The 22,357-nt window shown below is 36.6% G+C and overlaps 1 protein-coding gene across 12 annotated transcripts in view; it reads right to left on the reverse strand.

Annotated features, from left to right (window-relative positions):
* Positions 1-22,357, reverse strand: part of LOC125234352 (potassium/sodium hyperpolarization-activated cyclic nucleotide-gated channel 2) — a 445,496-nt gene that overhangs the window by 79,036 nt on the left and 344,103 nt on the right. The window contains exon 2 of one of the 12 annotated variants that reach the window (XM_048140530.1): positions 9,332-9,580. The exons of 10 other annotated variants lie outside the window; for them this stretch is intronic. In XM_048140530.1, the coding sequence (XP_047996487.1) occupies positions 9,332-9,341 (10 nt within the window). In that variant the 5' untranslated portion in view covers positions 9,342-9,580. Of the gene's footprint in view, positions 1-9,331; positions 9,581-13,162; positions 13,505-22,357 lie in introns of those variants that run through there. One more of the 12 variants, XM_048140529.1, reaches the window with a different exon arrangement.

Genomic DNA, 22,357 nt, shown 5'->3' on the forward strand with positions numbered 1-22,357 from the left:
CGAGGTCACTAACTTATCAAGCGATAATAGCGATAGTTCAGTCGTCCCAAAATATATGGATGTGTGGACATTGAACACAATAGCGCGCTGCGAAGTCGATGTTATTGTTCTTTCCACAGCATACGCTTCCACTGTACTGTTTAATGTAAAACGTTTCCTGTTTATAGTGTGAAATAACGCCCGCACTCCGTGCTTACACAATACTTTACTACTTCAGGTTATTAAGGTAGGAAACTAAGATTATGGTAACCGTGAGGATAGGCATGGCTACTTGTATTAATCGTGGTAAAGAATTCCAATAAAAAAGGATAGATAATTCGCGTGACCTTTTTAAAGATTCGTATCTTCGCTATATATTGTATCTTTTGTCAATTTGTATAGCTTGATTGCTTTAAGGTTGATTATATAAAAATATATATTATGATCTGAAAGATTGTCAACCTTATAGCATTATTACCCACGTTTGAAGTTAAGCGACACTACTAGTACAGGGAATTTAAGTTGAATGATTTCACATTAGATTTGTGATAAGAAAGACATCCTAGTGCTTTTCATTGTCCTGGTACTAGTCATTGTCAATTTTTGGATTCAGTGTCGGGCAATATGTCGTTAAGTACAAATATAATAAAATGTACTTTTATGGATATTTTTGTACATAAGCATTAGCTTTTAGTCACGGCACTTGAATTTGTAATGGAACAGAACAACCTATTTATCAACTGATATGAGTAGAATGTTTGTTGTGTAAATTATATGTGTACTTATGTTTAGTTTATTTAGTATGCTTTCTTTTAATTCCTTTGTTTTGATTTTACTGTTGAAATTGTAGCACCGCTCAGTCTCTCTGCTTAGCCTTGAGGTTGACTGGTAGAGAATGCCTTAAAGCATTAAGTCCGCCTTTTGTACTGCAAGATTTTCTTTTGTGCAATAAAGATTAAATAAATAAATAAATGTTTTTTTTATTGCTGAATAATTTGTTTGGCAATAATACCTAGTAGAAATTAAAAAGTGGCAACATCGTAGTGTTATCCCGTTTTCTCACTCATATTGATTAGAAAGGTACATCATTACCACTTTTTGTACTCTTTTTTTGCCAGGCTGTCATACTCTGTCTGTAAGCCACCAAGTTTTAAGCCATGTTACAGCGTATATGTATAAACCAAGTTTTAATGCCATAGCGTTATATGACTGGTGACAATACAAGTAGCGAAGCAGGGTATGTTGAGTATGTTCATTACAGCTGATAAAACAAACGATTAAACAATGAGCCAATGGCACTTCATTGATTCAGATGGCGTCAACGACGTAACTGGAGACCGCCAATCAACTGACTCAGTGCGCTACCGAGCCTTTAGCCAAGAGTGCGATCGTTGATGTGCCTGCTTGCTCAAATCACTCAAATAGTTATTTGTTATGCAAGGGTGCAAAGTCGTATTTTAACGCCGAGTGTGGAATTGAAAAACGAGCAAGTGAACGGATTCTATAGTTGAACCTCGAACGAAGCGAGTGGTTCGATAATATAATCCTGAACTATGCGAGTTTTTCAACACACGAGAAGTAAAATACAGTTGCACTAGGGTATGCAAACCGGTTAACCGGTTAACCGAAAAACCGGTTAACCGAGACTTTTTGGCCTCGGTTAAAAACCGGTTTTTATAGTCTCTAACCGGTTAATAACCGAAACTATATTTTTTCCCCTAAATGACCAAATTAGGCATAAAAAAGGGCCAAAAGTACGTAATTCTTTAATTTTTTGCAATAATAAAGATTTGTTTATTACTTTTCCTTGACAACATGAAACACCTGCACTAAATTTCTTAAAGAAGTCATGATTTTATAATCTAACTAGCCGTGAAGATTAAAAATTTGTCCAAATTCACTCGAATATACATTTTATACAGTAGAGTCGGTTAGTATTACGACTCCGCATATACCTAACGTCGAATCGCTTACAACGACGTAAGCGTAGGTATTTGTTTGGTTTTAATGTGACTTCGGTTTTAACGACCAGGCTTTTTTACGACGTAATCTTACCCAAAATCCGTTTCCGACAACGTTTGTACTAGTAAATTAAGGAAACAAAGTTATTTCCGCCCCAAACACGGTCCTCTGTTTTACCTACAACAAGTAGCAAGATGAGATTGAGGCCATGTAACTTTTTGGAGCATTGGTTTTAATAATTTTAACAATTTTTCGCCTCGGGTCTCATCTTATAGGTATAAGCTAAATAGAACCCACTTTTTATTTTCAGATTGTGTATAAACGAGCTATACCTACTTACATACATACATGTATATTTTTTTGTAGGCATAAAAATTCAATTGTCATTAGACTTACGAGTATATTGACCGTGATTACCTGAGTACCTTTTTGGTAGCACGGAAAACTCCGTGATCATGATGCATGCAACTGCGTCGAAATATCAGGAGCTCGATAAAAATCAAATAGGTAATCACGGTCTATATTCCGGTCAATATAAGTCTAATAAAAATAACCGTGAATCATTCAAAACTCTTTTCGATTGTCATACCCAAGTAACAATTTCTGGTCCTATAGTGGTCGAGAGCACCAAATTAAATCACATTAAATGGTCCTATAAATAGTCTATATTGGTACTGTAGAGCCGATTTGGCGCAATTATGCAGCCATTTAGTGATATAATAGGGCTATAGCAGTATCATCCGTGACGTTTAAGGTCTATAATGGTGATGTGATGATGTCTATTGTGCTAATTTGTTGACATAGAGGACACAGTAACGCTATTATAGTATCAATTTATGCTATAGTAGCATTTGAGATTCCGTTATACAGGTTTTTTGTTCTGTAATAGCAGTTGCCGTCCCTTTTAATGCGAATGAATGAAATTTCTAAAATAATTTAATGTGTGTAATATTTAACAAAAACTGTTCTAAACGAGGAACTTTATGAAAAGTGGCGTGTGAACTTGTGAAGTTTAGTGTCAATCAAAATAATTTGGATTTCGTATAATTCCATCATTACTGCAAAAAGGTATGCGATGGAAATTTTACCGTTAAAAGAATATTAGTTTAATGGAGTATTTTAACTGCGCCCTCGATTTATACCTGTTTTGAATAAAATAAATAAATATAATTTAATACAATAAAATTATTGGCACCATAGTTTCTACTATGGATCCAAGAAGTAAAACATACGCTTTTATAGTTCGACTATGTCACTTATCATACGCATTCACTGCCATAAGCCCGCCATTGTGGATTCAATTAGGGTTGCATGAGATTTTAACTATGATCCAGTTTAACTTATAAGTTCTTTATATAGAAAACAATACTTGTTTTCAATGTTATACTATAGAAAGATCTTCTAAACAGTTTTTTTTATTATAAAACATATAGTAAACTCAGCTATAACGCTATTGTGTTTTAAAAGAGATACCGAAACCATTATTCCACAGTTCTGTGATATAAAAGAGTCATTGTGACGTATACGGCGATGAGATATAAAAGGCATTAGAAAACGACTATTAACGCTTTTCAAAGCTATATAAACGTATCCTGAAAACTTCATTATACAGCAAAATAGCTCTATAATGGTATTCATATCACTACTACAGTGTTAAATACTGTAGCAGTGTTTTCCAAAGCCACTATATCCCAAAATAGTGGTATAGTTAGGTTTTAATTTCTGTTAAAATACGACTACTAAAAATACTATAAGCGGCTTGTTGGGAACCTTAATAGCGCAAATTGATAGCATAACAGTGATTCCTAACACTATTATACAATAATATTGTTCTTTAGTAGGTTATTTGATCCTGTTATAGACCAGGCCTATAGCGGCTCTATAAAATGGTGATATAAACGTTTACATCACTTCCTAATAACACCTTTTAGCTGTATAACACAACAACTATAGCGGCTTGTCGGGAACCTTAATAGCGCAAATTGATTGCATAACAGTGATTTCTAACACCATTATATAATAATATTGTTCTATAGTAGTCATATTTCATCCTGTTATACACCAGGCCTATAGCGGCTCTATAAAATGGTGATATAAACGTTTACATCACTTCCTAATAACACCTTTTAGCTGTATAACGCAACAACTATAGCGGCTTGTCGGGAACCTTAATAGCGCAAATTGATTGCATAACAGTGATTTCTAACACCATTATATAATAATATTGTTATATAGTAGTCATATTTGATCCTGTTATAGATCAGGCCTATAGCGGCTCTATAAAATGGTGATATAAACGTTTACATCACTTCCTAATAACACCTTTTAGCTGTATAACGCAACGACTATAGCGGCTTGTCGGGAACCTTAATAGCGCAAATTGATTGCATAACAGTGATTTCTAACACCATTATATAATAATATTGTTCTATAGTAGTCATATTTGATCCTGTTATAGACCAGGCCTATAGCGGCTCTATAAAATGGTGATATAAACGTTTACATCACTTCCTAATAACACCTTTTAGCTGTATAACGCAACAACTATAGCGGCTTGTCGGGAACCTTAATAGCGCAAATTGATTGCATAGCAGTGATTCCTAACACTATTATACAATAATATAGATCTATAGTAGTCATATTTGATCCTGTTATAGACCAGGCCTATAGCGGCTCTATAAAATGGTGATATAAACGTTTACATCACTTCCTAATAACACCTTTTAGTGGTATAAGCTTATAGAGCTAAAAGGTGTTACTGGAGGCTTTTATACGACAGGCGGTCACGCCGAAAACCTTTATACGACATCTATAGTACCTTTTGGCGTCGAAAACCAAAATTATAGCACTAAAATGTTACTTGGGTATTAATTAGGTAAATCGAGGTTCGAGGAATGAGACTATTTATTATTACGCGATAGTGATTTGCCGGTGATGCGCACGCACGCATACTAAAATGACTTATTCTAGCCAAACAAGTCACAATAAAATAAAGTATCATAATACCCTGTAAATAAACCTATTCATTGAATTTTTTTAGTAATAGTGATGTAGGTATTAATTTAAATAAAAAATAAATAAATTGGTTTTGTACGACGTCCGGTTAGTACGACGTTATATCAGCGGTCCCTTCGTTATAACCGGACTCTACTGTATATTTAAAATTATATTTTTAAAATAAAGTAAAAAGGGAGATCTTGGTTTTCTTACGTCAATTGTTTGTATACTAGTGGCTCTGGGAGCTGTGGACCTTCACGGCATGCTTACTTAGAAAACACAAAACTGAAAAATATTTAGTTCTTAAAGTGATTATCACGACAGTTTTGAGCGCCATATACGCTATAGGCACTCAACTCACATTCAAGCCATTTATGGCAATTTCCGCCTATTACAAAAAGTGGATTAAAATGATCTTTATCGTGCAAGTAATACCTGCTACGATCATCAACATCAGAATTTTTGAAGGAGTTGCACCCGTGTGTAACACAAAACTTTTCCCCTCACTATAGCGAGGAAAGTACAACGCAAAAAACGCGTTTATCTCTGCTTGCAGTAGTTCCAGAGGTGGTAAGTCATCTTCATCACTAGATTCACCCACTTTTATCAATTTCAAAGCAGAAAATTTTACTATATTCAAGGTCAAATTACTTTATCCACTACTGGATAAAATGAGTTTTTACCCACTGGCGTTAAACGATAAAACACGTGTTTCCGAGCTAGTGAGGGGAACATACCTTTTTTTATTATTATAAATGGGCTTACTCTTGACCACAGACTAGTACATTTTACTACTCATCCAGACAAACTGAGAGTACAGATTTAGTGCATTATGTTTATTCTACTTGTATCCTATTTTCTCAGAAACGTTCGTATTTGATGTGCCAGTTCGGTCAACGTTAGTACTTTTTGAAATGAAACTAACTGAAATAGCAACACGTAAGTTTTCGTGAAAATACGAAGGAAAATCATTAACTGAAATAGCAACCAGTTTTCATGTTCGTTCAACAAAGTTTTGGTTCAAACAAAATACTTGTCATTTGAATCGGCAATATATTTGAATCAACAAGTCGATTTTATAAAAACAACCTGATACATATTGTTTTAAACATACGTTTGGCTGATTGTTTGAATAAATATATGATAAACCGCAACAAGTCGAACTTGTTAAATTCACAATGCAAATTTCTGTCAGTGTACGCGCTACATCTGTGACAATCACGTGCAATCTTATACTCGTCGGGTGCAGTAAAGTCCTGCTAGCTCTTGGTCGGTTCTACATAGTTCAGGCAGGCAATTATGGTCGCGCGATAAATGATAAAACATCTGGCCGTCCCTATCGCACTTACTAATAGTGCGATAGGAACGGCCTGATATTTTATCGTCTATCGCGCGACCATGCTACCCGTGCAGTTGGCCGTCGGGTCACTCGGATCGCTTTACTGTCTTCTATCTTTGTCACTCCTTTGGCTCCTCAAGTGTACTAAAGAGCAGAGTCATCAGGGAATAATTGGTCTAGTGGGTGCAGAGGGAATTGTGTCTTTTGTACTGAAGTACAGTGCGCTGCAAAATTGCATGAAGAAATTATGAATGAATTCACTGATAAATTCGCCATGCACTTTTGTAGCTGATAGTACAATTTACTACACAAGACTAATCGTTTCGTTGACGCTTCGTGGCGAATGATACGCAAGCTCTGTCGCACTAAAGAGAGATAACTAAGATACGATACAGAGCGTCAACAACTGTACTCTTGGCTACGGGTTCTAATGATAAAATCGTCGCACGGTCATACGACCAATCTTGCGTTTACGAACTAATCTGTATATGTAACATTATAAAGTCCAGAAACAACTATGTACTTATTCAATTTGCCCTTGTCAGTCGTGTATCTAGTCTTGTGGTTATATTAGTTTGATTTTTTTTATATTACGTCGGTGGCAAACAAGCATACGGTCCGCCTATGAACGCCTGCAACTCAAGGAGTGTCACATGCGCGTTGACAACCCATTAGAAGCTTGTATATTCCCTTTTGCTGTGTTTAGTACACAGCAAAAAAGAGTGTACAAGTTCCAAGGAGGGTTCGGGTTGCCGACGACGGCGACGACTCAAAGGACAATAGACGGAACAAATTAGTTCCGCAGATCCTTCCGTCACCAGCACACGCACCCTCATTGAGCTTTGGCATCCTCAGCACCGGCAGGAACACAACACTATGAGTAGGGTCTAGTGCTATTTGGCTGCGGTCTTCTGTAAGGCGGAGATTTACCGGTCATTACAAAGCTCGTCTTGTTTATTCGACCAATATAACATCATCAATACATTTCTCTTTCCGAGTAACAGCTGTTACAAAAGATAATTAATTCGTCTTCCGAGTTTGACTCGAACTTTAATTAAACGTCATATTCCATTTCAAATTAAATTATTAACAAGAATAACCATTATAAACCTGTTTAAATTGAAAGTTTCACGAAGCAATAGCCAGTTTACTCCAGGTGCCGTAGCCGAATGGCATTTCTGCGACGCGAAACGAAAACGAAACGCCGCGAAAGGTAGTCTGGCTCTGTCGCGCCAATACGCAAGAGCGATAGAGATAGATATCTACGAGCGTTTCGTTTCATGAGCGTTTGTGCCATTCGGCTACGCAACCAGACTCTCTACATTGTAGGTAATATTGTAAATGGCACTTAATCGCGTATAACTAAGTTGGCTTTGTCCTCGTCCTAGTAGGCAAGCATGGTCGCGCGATAAATGATAAAACAGCAGCGTGTTGTTTTATCCTATCGCGCGATCATGCTATCGGTGCTAGAAACATTGGAGGATTGTTAAAAAAAGTACCTATGTGTAAAAATCGTGAAAATTTAAATCAGTGTCCCTTTTATAATAGTATTTTCAAGCTTTATAATAAGTTCCTAGATATAATAGTGGAACGTCGCGGTAAGTGTATGTAATTTTTGGACTAGTCTAGTAATTGTTGGAGTGGGAGCCCCATGAGTCGAACAGAGGATCCGGCAGACCTCGCCGGCGATGGCGGGATAACCTTGGACTTATTTTTGACAGACTGGCGAGTTGTAGCTCAAGATCGAGAAGAGTGGAGGATTTGCCCAGCAGTGGGAGACAATAGGCTCATAGTAAAATAAATATTAGTAATTGTTTGGGGCGTTGTTCACTTTCTCTGTATAACGAATGTCATCGGTCATGTGTACGCTACAGAGTAAAACGTATTGTAAAACGCCAAAATCCTTGGTAGAGGCTCAGTCCTATATTAACATGTTTTGCGAATAGTTAACAGAATTGTTATATCCTTCGATTTGTTGATTGGCAGTAACCTTAAACTTTGTGCGCCACGAGACCGGGCCACGTGAGCTGTGCCATCCACCTCCGCACCAATTAAAAGCTTCCAACGATTCACTTAAGCCTAATGCCACATGTACTCATTTGTCGAGGGGCATGATAATTTATGGGAGCGACTTGAGGAAAGGAATGGATTTTACTATAAATAATGACACATGCGGGCGTAGCACACTGACTGACTCCCTTATTCATAAATGTTCACTAAAGTTATCAAGCCGATAAAGATCGTTTATCCCTTTCTATCACACCAATACGTCGGAAAGGGACAAACGAACTTTATCGGCTTGATAACTTTAATGAACGTTTATGAATAAGAGGGTAAGTCGATAAACTTTATCGCATCGGTGCGTTGCTATCGCACATACTCGCACAAATAGTGCAATAAGGTCGGCCCGACATTATATCGTTTATCACACGACCATTCTATAGCTTATGCACTTGTACATAGACTTATTAGTCGAGACACATGATAATTAATGGAAAAGACTTAAAAGAAAATATTTTATGCACTTTGATCCCGGAAAATAAATGGTTTACTTGTTTTAATTTGTATTTTGCCAACAAGTTGAACATCATTTTCTAGCGATTCATGTAAGTATTATTCACGTGGACTAATTTGTAATTTGTCTAAGGATATGATAAACCGACGGAACAATTTTCAAAATAGAGGAGGAAAAATATGTAACTATTTCTAGTCAACGGTCCCATTTTGTCGCTTACCATAAGCATGAGATTTTCTATCCCTATACGAATAACGTGTCAAAGCATCTTAATGACAAGCGACAATGTGGGACTTTTACTTGGATGCATTAATGATTTAAACCATTTTCATCTTACCAACAGCTTGACTACTTCTACATTTATACAACCGAAATACATCATCTCAGAATAAGAGTGTCTGTCTTCGCTAAATAATTGATTGATTTCGTCAAGCCCCTTTTCAATATCCGCATTTTGCGGTTTTTTTGTGAGTTTTCCATTACATGCATAAGTTATGTTTGAACCACGTAGTTTAGTCATTTCTTCTTTATTGACTTACCTTTTGGCATCGTGTAGGATTTAGTGGTTTCCGCACAAACGAGCGATGTGGTTAGTGATTACTCTTGTAATCGGGTTCCTCGCCCCATGCAGTCTTGAGCCGACATCACAACACAACACGGACAAACACAAATGCCACACATAAGTCAGCCTCCGATTCCAATGTCTCGTACGTTCACTTACCTATATATAATTTAATTGACTTATTCTCACTTTGTTTAATGCAAGTTAATTTTGGCATTCGTTTTGGCTGAAATTAATTATATTTTTTTGACTTCTGAAAATGTAGCTTCCTGCATGTCTTTAATCATTCTAAAAGTAATGTAGACTGCAGAGTCCTTAAAATACCGGTTTGTTATGTAAGTCTGGTAACTTATAAGATTAATGACACGAGTGAGTGCTGTCAAGGAGAAATCCTTGTATGCTTCTACAGGCTTCGACGACAACGCTACTCCACTAGAGTAGCACCCATATTATTTGCCACTATCGTAATAAAAAAACATTTTACTTTTTGCACATAGTTTTAGGAGTTCGTTGGTATAAATAGTAGGTACTATCAGCTGCAAAAGTGCATGGAGAAATTATGAATGAATTCATTGATATATTCGCCATGCACTTTGGCAGCTGATAGTACATAATTAATAGAATTGGTATTATGTGATCGCAATCCTACTTTTTTGCATAAAATAGATCGGATAGTATCATCACATCTCGGACACTGGCGATCAAATAATATTGAAAGAGGCGCGTTCCTTAGCATACATTCTAAGCTCGTGTATCGTGTAGGTGAACGCGTACCATGTTTGTATGAGTGAGATATGACAGGTCAATTGTTCGCGTTTTTGACAGGCGGTAACTGTGAGGTAACCGAGAGGGGGTGGGCGGCACTTTCAGAGGGGAGCGGGAGTGGCCATACAGTACGATAGTACTCTTTATTATACTGTGGTATCATACCGCTAAGACACTTTAGCTAACACAGTTAACCTCTCATGTCCAGTTAAGGAGTAATTTGGAGACAACCGTAGGTGCAAATTGTGTCTTAGAATAGAACGAGAACAAGTCTGAGACAATTACGAGCCAATTGAGACAAAAGGATAATGTTTGGCCGCGGTGTCAAGGTTGACGTTATTTGTTCAATTGAAAACAAAATTGACATGCGAGATTTTGTTCTGTTTACGTCGGAGATAAAACTCTTTGCGATACAGCACGTACGCTGAGGTTGAGGATTTTGTATTGGGTAAGGTACAGCGGGGCAAACATCGACTGGGGGACAATTATAACTGATCCATTTTTTTCTATTATTACACTATTAAGTTGAGTTCCACATGTATCCACTGAACACGCGTGCCATAGTTATTAACCAGTGGACACTCAATTTGATAATGCAAACATTCTAAAACATGGAAAAAAAATGGATCAGTTGCAGTTGTCCCCCAGTCGAATTTACCCCGCTGTACCTTATAAAAATTTTTGCCGTTCGTTATTTATACACGAAGTATATATAGTATATATTGTTGTACCTACTTAGGTAGCACAACCTGCCTACATCTATACTTCGTTTCTTTTAAGATTAGAATTATCTGTCAAACGGGTAAACAAAGAAGCAGTGGTCGTAGACCTTCCTTCTTCGATTTCGGCCGATACCACTGATTTCTTGGAACTTATGTTCATAGTATTATAAGTTATAAGTTCCAAGAAATCAGTGGTATCGGCCGAAATCGAAGAAGGAAGGTCTACGACCACTGCTTCTTTGTTTACCCGTTTGACAGATAATTATAATCTTAAAAGAAACGAAGTATAGATGTAGGCAGGTTGTGCTACCTAAGTAGGTACAACAAACTTTTTGAGTATTCTTTAGTGGAGAAAAATTAAGCTCGAAATTGTTTTTGCTTAATGCGAAATAATTTTCGAATATTTTCGTAATTTTCTATTTTTAACCCCCGACGCAAAAACGACGGGGTGCTATAAGTTTGACGTGTCTGTCTGTCTGTTTGTCTGTTTGTTTGTCTGTCAGTCTGTCTGTCTGTCTGTTTATCTGTCTGCCTGTCCGTCTGTCTGTCTGTCGGTCTGTGTGTGTGTCTGTCTGTGGCATCGTAGCTCCCGAACGGATGAACCGATTTAGATTTAGTTTTGTTTTGTCTGAAAGCTGTGATCTTAGTCATGTTATATGAAAATCGGTCTACTATGTCGCGGTCGGGGGTTTTTTAATTTTGTGGTTAGGTTGAAATTCATTTCATGTTTAGTGAAAATTATGGGTTATTTTCCATTGATTTATTTTATTCACGCGCAATAATCTGTACGTACATAAATATCTCTGGTAGGTATATATATAAATATGGGTGGCATAAAAAGTAAACAAATAAAAACCTTAATTAGGTATTTAATGTGCGTGTAAACATAATGTTTATGTCAAAATTATCGCCTTACTCGGGTAGGAAGCTGATAAGAAGTCATTAATGGGGTCAAACCAAGGGTCATATCGATAGCCTTCCTACATCCGCTCTGTCAAATTTGTAACGTACACATTTGAGTGTTGTGCAAAATAAATTTTGTTACATTTTGTATGTCGTTAGAAAAGCACAAAAAGTTCACAGACATCTACATAGTACATACATATGTATTTCAGTGTTTTGTAAAACACAAATCAAAATATTAAACAAAATAATTCGATTAGGCATTCAAATAGTTGAACTTTAACCATACCAACAAAATGTGAAATTGGATTTCCTTTGAACGTCAATTCCATGGTCCTCTCTTCAGAATTGCGGCATCCGCGATCCAGATATGATTCGGTCTGCTTTGTGATAAACAACTTGGATGTGATCTTCTAGTATACAATACACCATTCTACTTCGTAGCTCAATAATATGAAAGAACAAGGTATAATAATAATAAATGGGCAATGAAAATATGCTAAACAAGGTATATGGGCCATGAAAATATGCTATCCGTCCTTAATATTATGTCGTAGCTGTATTTAGTCAAGTTTATAAGATATAAAATACATACCGTTGTGCTTTAATACTTATAAGAATATAATACATATTCAATTATTCCTTATACAATGCAGTATGCTTACGAACGTAAGTAAAATTACGAGTATATGTCGTTTTTAATTCACTAAAGAGGTGGGTCACGGTCAAATATGTATACACCCAAGTAATATATAAATAAGGTAATAACCCTAGTTATTAGTATGCACTTCTAGAACATCTCATTAAAGCTAAATCCTAGAAAAACCATATTGAAATAAAAATTAAATAGGCAATCTAAAAGCAGTTTACCTACTTGACCAATCTTTCGAAGGCCGATAAAATCAAATAGGCATTAAATTAGTGCCCTCATATGCGTAATTACTCAGTCAGCAATAAGTGTTGACGTACAAAGAACTAACCGTATACCTACACGTAAATATCGAGTAGGTAGAATAGTTAATGATTCCTTTTGCATCTCTTTAACCTGCATCTATTCTTGTTCGAAGTAAACACAGATGAGGAGTAGAAAGTAGTTTCTAGAAATGTTTCGTTAAAACTTCATGACTAAGACGACGAAGATATGAAGTTGCAATAAATACAAAAGAACGCGTATGCGTCTGAGTACGAGTAACATCATAAGTGTGAGCGTATCAAATGCAATCATTCAGCGTATGCATGCTGGAATTCCTTATAAATATCGACTACTATGTTATAAATAGTTCCGAGCGTTGAACACATTAAACTTGACAGATGATTATTCGTTATCGGCAAAACATTGACCGTAAAGTTATGACCACAAAAAATAATGAACCCATCTTATTTTCAAACCGATAACATACAATGGTTAGTTTACTCACTTTCGCGGCTCGCAAATCCACATGTGTACTTCCTCAACTTGTGGAACAAGTAGTTGGTGAACCTCGCACAACACATTGCGAACGTTTTTGCTAATTTGCGAACTAGAACGGTACTGAGTCGGTCATTTTGTCACGCGGTGCGCGGGCGCAGCGAGAGCGGGCGAAAGGCGCGCGCCACCGATCGACGCCCATACCACTATGCAACTTGATTGAGCTTGCCGGTCGAACTCCGGCGCCCCGAAATATACACTCCACTACACTCCAAGCTTACACTATGCGGGATACGCCGCGACCGGCGACTGCCCGTGCCCACAACACACCATGCACTGATATTTTTCCCGCACTGACGAGCAATTAATGTCAATGACTGACGAAACAGATATAAAGCAGATCACCGCTATTACTCAAAGTTAATAATTACTAGTAGGTATCGCTACTATACACGGGCAGTTTGTTATATACGACTCTTTAAAGCAATCTGGTAATGTTTATGATGTCCTCAGCATTTTCTTAGAATTACTTAAAACTTGAAAGGAGGAAAATAAACTTGAAGTAGATTCGTGATTACAAATTGATATGGTTTTGATATGACTTCGGATAAAAAAAATATTTATGTGACTTGTGGACGAAAGCATTCTGGGCGAAGCTGAAACGGAGTCCTTCTCTTCATTCGGTCATTAAATGTAGAAACTGTAGATATATGACCTATTTTCCATTAAAAGGGTAGTATACTTATTGGCGGTTGTCAAAAAGGAGATATTTCAGTAATATGATCAATAAGAAATCGATGTTACAAGCAGCCGACAATGTGGTACCTTTTTATTGAAAATATCACAAATTATAGTTAGTAACAAAACTTGCTTAGGTAATAAGAAGGTATCGATAACTTAGCTGTCTCAGTATAGTGATGTAAACAGTATTAAATTACCTAAATTAAATAAAATTAATTGCTTGTAAATACTGTAACTCCTACTCTGCCTGACGAGGCGGAAAATAAACACCCAGTATTGACATATTATTATATTCATTAACCACAAGTACGGGTAGTGGACTAAGAGCCCAGAGCCGCCAGACTAGGCTTGTGTCGTTCACGAACTATGAACTGTTAGGAATAAAATCCCATCAATGACCGAAATGAACTGAATCTTTCCGTGCTCTGAGAATCGGTCTTTGCTCATTTAGTTCAGTATAGGATCGGCGAGCGCAAGCGGTTTGGATCGAGAACGAATGTGTGACTGCGCCGACCGAAAGCGAGAGCTACTTAGCAGAGCAACAAAAAAGTCAAGTTTTCATATTAAACTTCGGTTACTTACAACCTTTCGGCCCGGAATGTTACTATCTACTATTCGTATAATTTTGACACTATTCGGTCCCATTCGTTCTGATCTTTCCGACCGCAGTGATCGCTGGTCTGGCTGAACTAAATGAGCAAAAGTCCTAAAAGAGCGAACTAGTTCATGGGAGCAATTGAACGAGATCGGAGCGCTCCGATCAACGAACGAAACGGCACTCAAGCCTACGCCAGACCTTCCTCATTTTCTCAAGGATGAAACTTTGGAATAATGTAGAGTTTGTATCGACATAGGTCTGCATATTACCTAACTCAGCCCGTCGGCCATTTTTTTGATATAAGGTTTTAAAAAAAAATCACAAATTTTCCTTAAATTCTTAAGGCTGATTTTTATGTATGTGTTAGAAAAGACTGTAAAAATTTGATAATCATCATTACCTGACTATTTCCGCTGGCCGTAATTTTTACCAGACGCTTGAAAGTCACTCTAACTTATCCCAATTTATCAAGCTACGGCCGGCGAAAATGGTTAGGAAATGATGATTATCAATTCCTGACAGTATTTTCTAACACATATATAAAAACCAGAATTGAGAATTTAAGGAATGTTAGTGTCTTTTTATAAAAACCTTACAGCAAAAAAATGGCCCACGGGCCGAACAGGGTGGCTAGCCGAATGGCACAATCGCTCACGAAACGCTCACGAAACGAAGCGCTAGTAGATATCTATCTCTATCGCGCTTGCGTATTGGCGCGACAGAGCCAGCGGCGTATCGCTTTCGTTTGGCGTCGGAGAAATGCCAACGCTCCATACGTCCAAGAAGTCTACATTATCACAAAGTTTCATCCTTGAGAATATGACGAAGGTCTGGCGGCTCTGCATGGGCTCTTAGTCCATAGGTACATGCGTAATTTACCTACAGGAAAGATTTTACTAATACTGTACTTGTAAGTTTAATTCTGCCTTGGTACTGTATACATTTTTTACTGCATTTCAATTTTTTTATACACCCATGCAAACAAATTTGAAGTTTATTGTGTTGTATACATATACATAATATTTGTCGGATTTTAGTATATTTTAATGGTACCTCAATACGGAATTTATTGTAACAAATAGTTTTTTTTTTTATTTCAAATGTAACACAAACGAATTTGTTCTTTCTTTGGTTGCGTGCCTGTTTTTTTGCAAAAGGGCTTCAGATATTACTTAATGCTTTAGTATTTTTATGGTACCAACTACATATGTAGTTGACCATGTCTAATATAAAATGTAAGAATGAGATTATTAATCTCCATTTAGTAATCCTGTAATTATTCAATGCTTTACAGCAATTCTAAGTGAATAACACACGCAAGCAAATAGCGCTGACTAGGAAACAGGTAAACAACGTACTTAACACCAATAAGACTACTTATGCTCAGCTTAACGCAATGACAATTGACTATTGACTTACATTACTACGTAAAGACAGGCCTTAAGGCACCAAGAATGGTGCCAGCAATGATGTCACTGACGTCGAATACGAGCCGAGCGTGCAGTCTAACGGAACTAGTTTACAGCCAATAGATGATGCGAACTCATCGACCAATCGCGTTGTTACGTCCCACAAGCACCAAACAGTTGGTCATCATCATCGAATATTACATATCAAAGTAGCATTGTAGCTCTGGACAGAAAAGGCCTATACCAAGACAAAGTTTACGCAGGAAAGCTAGCAATAATAACATACATACAATCACGCCTGTATCCCATAAAGGGGTAGGCAGAGAACATGAACTACTAAAGTTTCAGTTAGCAATAATAAAAAAGTTTAAAATTGAAATGAAATGGATTCTTCTGTCAAACCACAGTATAATTTGTTGCTCTAATACATATAGAGCCATGTAAGCATGTAACTCTAATCAATCTGCTTAACTATTTACTTCGCGCACGAACGGGCAAGCGGGCCTATCTTTACTTTAGAAATCTTTGCAGTAACTTGATTTATTCACAGATCGACTTCACATCATTCTTGGGTAATACGTGACACAAGAGTTGACATAGTTCAACAGTAATTGTATAATTACCATACCTATGGCCATCATTGAGAGATTTGCGTGATTAATCTGTTTCCGTTCTACCAGCCTAGCCTAAATGACAGTCGTTGGCGATGTGGCAATCGAAACGCAGTCTAGCTCTGTCGCGCCACTACAGAAGAGCGATAGGGAGAGTCGATAACGATGTCATAAGCGATTGTAACGTTGGCTAGGTACCCTGATGGATGTAAGTGGTCAGCCAGGGTCACGATTAGGTGTGTAATCGAGGTTGTTTTTTTGCAAATCAGTTAAATAAGTACATTTTTTTTAATACGCAACAATTATAAGGAAATCAATTTTTTAAATAAGTTCCTATCGTTTTTTCTCGGCTAGCGGTTTATTATAATAAATAAATGCATTTATTTCAGACTAACAAACAACACAGCAATTGCTTAGCAGTTATTGCTACAAGTCATGTAACTCTGGGATTCTATTTGCAAGTTTGCAACTACATATTTAAATTTAAAAAAAATATACAAGTTGCGCAAACACAATGGGCATTTGTTAAAAGTTTTAATAGCGGTATCCTTTTCTGATTAGAAAATAGTACCTACATGGAACATTTTCAAATACAGAACGAATTGTATTTTATGCGGAAGTTATAAAAACTAAACGTAAGTCATAGCTGTAACAATAACTCGATATTGAAAATAGTTTTAAGGAAACTTACGTATTCTCACATAACTGTTTTCAATAATACCTACGAGAGACAAATATAAAATGATGATGTTTACCATTAGGCAAAAGTTCTTTGGTCGCGCCATATATCCAATACCTAGACAATAGACAAACCTACTTTATAGCCAAAACTATGGGGTCCTGAATAAAAACCTTGCTGTTTAAATAGTAGTTGCTGTGTAGAGAGGATGGATGAGAGGAGAGTAACGAAGAAAGTATATGAAAAAAGAGTGGAAGGGTCAGTTGGAAGTGGAAGACCTAGGCGAACTTTTCTTGTTCAAATCGGGGAAATATTGCAAAAAGGCCAGGTCAGAAGTACTCGAAACCGACGAGCGTGTATGAGAAACGTTATGAAAGTGTGTGAAGCGAAAGTGATTTGTCAGGATCGTAGTAAATGGAAATCCGTGATCTCTGCCTACCCCTCTGGGAAACAGGCGTGATTGTATGTATGTTGTATGTATGTATGTTTAAATAGTTTTAATCACACCCGCACTTTAAATGTGCTTTTGCACGTAAGCGGAGCGTGAGTTATAGAAAAATCGTTGTCCCAAGGGAATAATCAAATTTCTTGTACCGTACTTAACTTTTTTGCGAGTGTGATGAAAAACATTGTGTGTAACTCGGGGAGTATATATGAATATTACTTACTCGAGTCTTTAAATCGCTGCGGCAAGCCGTCGCGATTTAACTTACTCTCGTTAGTAATATTCAACTTCCTCCCCTTGTTGTACAATGTACTATTATGAAACTATGGTTGTACTCACGTTATTATATCGCTACTGCTGAGACATGTTTCGGGACAATTTTGGAGGCCCTCTTCAAGTCTTCAGGCAAATAGGAGTTCACGCGGATTCTAAACCCCTCTCGCGGCGACTATATGTCTGAAGAGGGGCCTCCAAAATTGGCCCGAAACATAGCGATATAATAACGTGAGTACATATATAGGTAAAACCGTGGTTTCATTAAATATCTCAATATGTCTCACGAAAGTTTAACGTCTATCTTGTTTATTTTTTTTTCCTTGAAGTGAGTTTTATATTTTAAACATTTTTTATACAATTTTATATGTATAAAAGAATTAAGACATAATTTATTAACTTGCGTACAATTATAAAATAAATAAAAAAAAAACAATTATTACTACATATATATAAAAAAAAAGGTAGGATACCTAAAGGAACCCGTTCTGGGCCATGCCGGGTCCAAAGGTCCCCATCACGCTAGCAGCGTTACCCCGAGACCTTTAATTTATATAAAAAATAACATAGGCAAATTTAGCAGTTCTAAGGCATATTATACGTTGCACGTTACGTAAGTAATAGTTAATGAATATACATAAAATTACATAAGTGAGTCAGTAGTTGAGTTTAGTGAACAAACAGTAAGTTGAACCCTGCGCTCTGAGATTACGTCACGGGTGTCTACAACTCTACACCCATGTTACCTCAGTTTGCGGGTTACATAATACCAAAGACCTATATAACTTCGTAAAGACCGATAAAGTCTAAGAAAAAAACGTACCCCAAAACCATACAGAAAAAGGTACGGTGAGCTAGATGGCGATACACCTTTTGGGTACGCTCGGCTAGATGGCGCTAATATTAATATTTGACTTTATAAAACATATCAAGCTAAGAATATGGGCCAAATTGTCAAAACTGAGGTTCAAAAGTTTTAAGCTTGTGTCGAGAGATGGCAGTCTATGCACTGTGATTACACATTTTACTTTGACAGTCATTCTCTATAATACTCGATCCTCTTTGATAATACCTAATACCTAAATGCGTTTTCACATTGTCCAATCCGATATCAGATATCGGATCGATATCCCATACATTACAGGCGCCATCTTGGATGTTTTCCATTAAAATCCTTCCGACATCCGATATTAGATCGGATAATGTGAAAGCGTACTAATACCTAATTAAATACAAACCTACAGATGTAGTGCGAAAAGATTTGCCTTCGTATTGTTACGGAAACGTACGAACGTGTCATGCTATTTCAGTCAGTGTCAGTACAAGATGTACTACATTGACTCAACTAGCATGACAAATACGAACGTTTCCGAAGGAAACCCTTTTCGCACTATATCTGTACTTTACTTACATTATTTCAGCAATTCCCGTCAACTTTGTACAATGCCACGTCAGCAAATTTTAATTGATCCTATTTTGTTACCAACATTTAGTAATATAATTCGACTTTCGTAAGATATATACAGGATAATTGTCATAATTAAGAAAATATAGATACTAGAGAACCTTAATGACGAAATAAAACTTAATAAAATCTCAATTCATCAACAAAATCTTGGTAACAAAATAGGAATTAATAAAAACAAATTTAACTTTTCCCTTAATTTTTGTACAAAGTTGACGGGAATTGCTGATTTATGCCTACGTAGTAGTGACAATAAATGAAGTTTCTAGAAACAAGCAATATTTTGAGAGTAATCGCTTTCTAAATATGAAACCGATGAACGTGTCAAATCGATATCTTTTCTTAAATGCTGAGATTTAATTATCACTAATAGCATATTTCAATTAATCGAAGGCTATTAATGACGTACGATGATACACTCACACGGCGCAATATTAGAAAAGTAAACAACCGTTAGGTATAAAACTACTTGCATATCAATTCAAGAACTTTGTGAAGTTCGCCAGATTCACCACGGCTCATGGGAGCCTGGGGTGCGCTTTGACAACTAATCTCAAGATTTTAGTTACTGAGGATAAGCTCACAAGAGGACATCTTATGTATAGTAGATAACTCTCATCATATTGATTTGTATTCACTATACATACTTCACGATTTAAATCGATAGACCTCTCTGATTTACCTAAAGGTTGACTGGCAGAGAAAGGGAATGTTTTTTGTCATTAAGGTAAAATACCCCATAATGGACGGTGATGCCATTATGGACAAAAAAAACACAAATCCTTAAAAATAAGTATCTAAAATACCTTTCTAAAAACTGACGGCTATGTACCATAAACTAGAGTTGTAGAGCTCTTTAATTTTGAAGTTTCAATTAATTCGGTTATTTCTGAAGGATTTGGAGACAAGATAAAATTCACCAGTTTACTGAAAAAAATATCAAGACGAATTCTTAGTAATGTTGCTAAGAGAGATGAGTTCATGTATAAAATAATAAAAAAATAACGCACGGTGTAATCTTGAATGCGTTTTACTTACTGCATTAAGCATGAGATAAGGTAATAAAACATACTAGTTGGTTGCTCCAAAGATATAAAGAAATGATGTTATTTTGCAAGTGTCCATTACTGGACCCGAAAAACTGCCTACCTCCTATGATGGACAAGGAACAATTTACAAAACCAAAATTTACAAGAAACAATCCTATGTTAAAATAATCCAAACTAATTGTATTTATGGTGTATAAAATTGACTCATTGCGTATCAGTTGGCTTTAAAAGTAAAATTTTAAACTTATTTCACTGTCCATAATGGGGGATCCATTACTGGAGAACTGCCGTCCATAATTGGAGAAAAAACACCTAGTTTTAATTTGTTAACTATGAAAAAACCAATAGGAGTATCTATTCTGCAATACGCTTGAAATGTAGAAGAAGGATAGGACATTCAAGATTTAACACGCTTGGCGGTAGAATTTTTACATTTATCAGTGAAATATCAAAAACTGGCGAATTTTTTTCTTAAACTGTCCATGATTGGGTTCGTCACCTTACTTCCGCCTTTAGTACTTTTTCTTTCTTAATAAAAATTTAACAAATAAATAGATTCTTCTGCAAAAATAAATATGACCTAATGCAAATTAATAAAAAAAACAAGCTACTTTTATGCGCCCCTCTTCTAACTTGGTTTCATTAGGTACTTGACATTGGATTGTCAATGAGCAAGCGTACATGCATGACATGCTTGTCGTGCTATCTTAATGCGAAGGTGTCATGTGAAAGCTCCCTAATGCAGAAAAACATCATTTGTACAAGAACAATGTGACGCATAAGTCTTTTTAAATAAGTCGACTTCTCATAGGCCCACCAGAGGTGACACACAATCGCATGACCTTAGATAACATGCGATAAGCCTTAGGGTCCGTAACGCGATATTTATGATTATCCGCGGGTTGAACTTGATAAAGGATGTTTTCGGGTTAAGGTTGACGCGGAAGTAAAACGTACGGTTTCCGTATTGATCATCTTTTTATCATTTTAACTATAAAAAAATGTTTCTTTTATTTGTTTCGTTTATTCACCAACTTTAATCTTGTTGTGTTTTTAGTTGTAAACGCCGTTAGCAATTTTCATAACGTAAAATAATAGGTACGTTATTGTTGATGAGTTATTGCCAAATTATGATTTTAATTTATAGAGATCATGGAACTTGGAGAATCCTCAAGAACCAGGAGACTGTTGATCTGTTGATCGAGCCGAATATGATTGGAGAGGTGAAAGCCGTCAGACTCCGATGACAAGTGGTCGCGATGGGGAAATATTATTAAAAGTGAGGGGGGTCTCTGAGGCGTAGGGGAGCCGGCGTAGCTTTATTTGACGTTCATATGCGCATTGTAATATGCCTACTTGAAAAATAAATATTTCATTTTCATTTTCATTTTCATTTTCATTTTCATTTCCATTTTCATTTTCATTTTTCATTTTCATTTTCATTTCATTTTCATTTTCATTTACAGTTTGTAGGTTGTACTCTGGTATACCAATTGACCGAACATCTGAACCTCTAAAAAGAATTTTGACAAGATCTGAACGAGAAGGCACCTGGTCTAATGGCTGGATAGAAAGGAAATAGACAGAGAAATATGGCAGTGTCATGGCGTTGAAGGCTATCTACATGTCCTCACATCCACTTCGGTTTGCTGCACCGCAAGAAATGCAATGAATTATGTACCAGATACCATAAGAGCGGATAAAGCGGACCCCAGGCTCCTAAGAGTGGTGGCGAATGCTGGGATAACGCAAGGAGGTTGATGATGATACCAGAGGAACATACACAAAATGTTTTAGTATTTAGAAAAGCTAGTCCTTGGTCTCCAACTATAACCAAGTAAATAAAACGTATCGATTCAAAGACAGGAATTATAGAAGTGACTTAGAAAGTCCCCTTACAGTTCGAACCTCGAAGTTCACCTCCAGTGTCAGTCC

This window comes from Leguminivora glycinivorella, chromosome 16 (assembly GCF_023078275.1).
Source record: "Leguminivora glycinivorella isolate SPB_JAAS2020 chromosome 16, LegGlyc_1.1, whole genome shotgun sequence".
Taxonomy (NCBI): domain Eukaryota; kingdom Metazoa; phylum Arthropoda; class Insecta; order Lepidoptera; family Tortricidae; genus Leguminivora; species Leguminivora glycinivorella.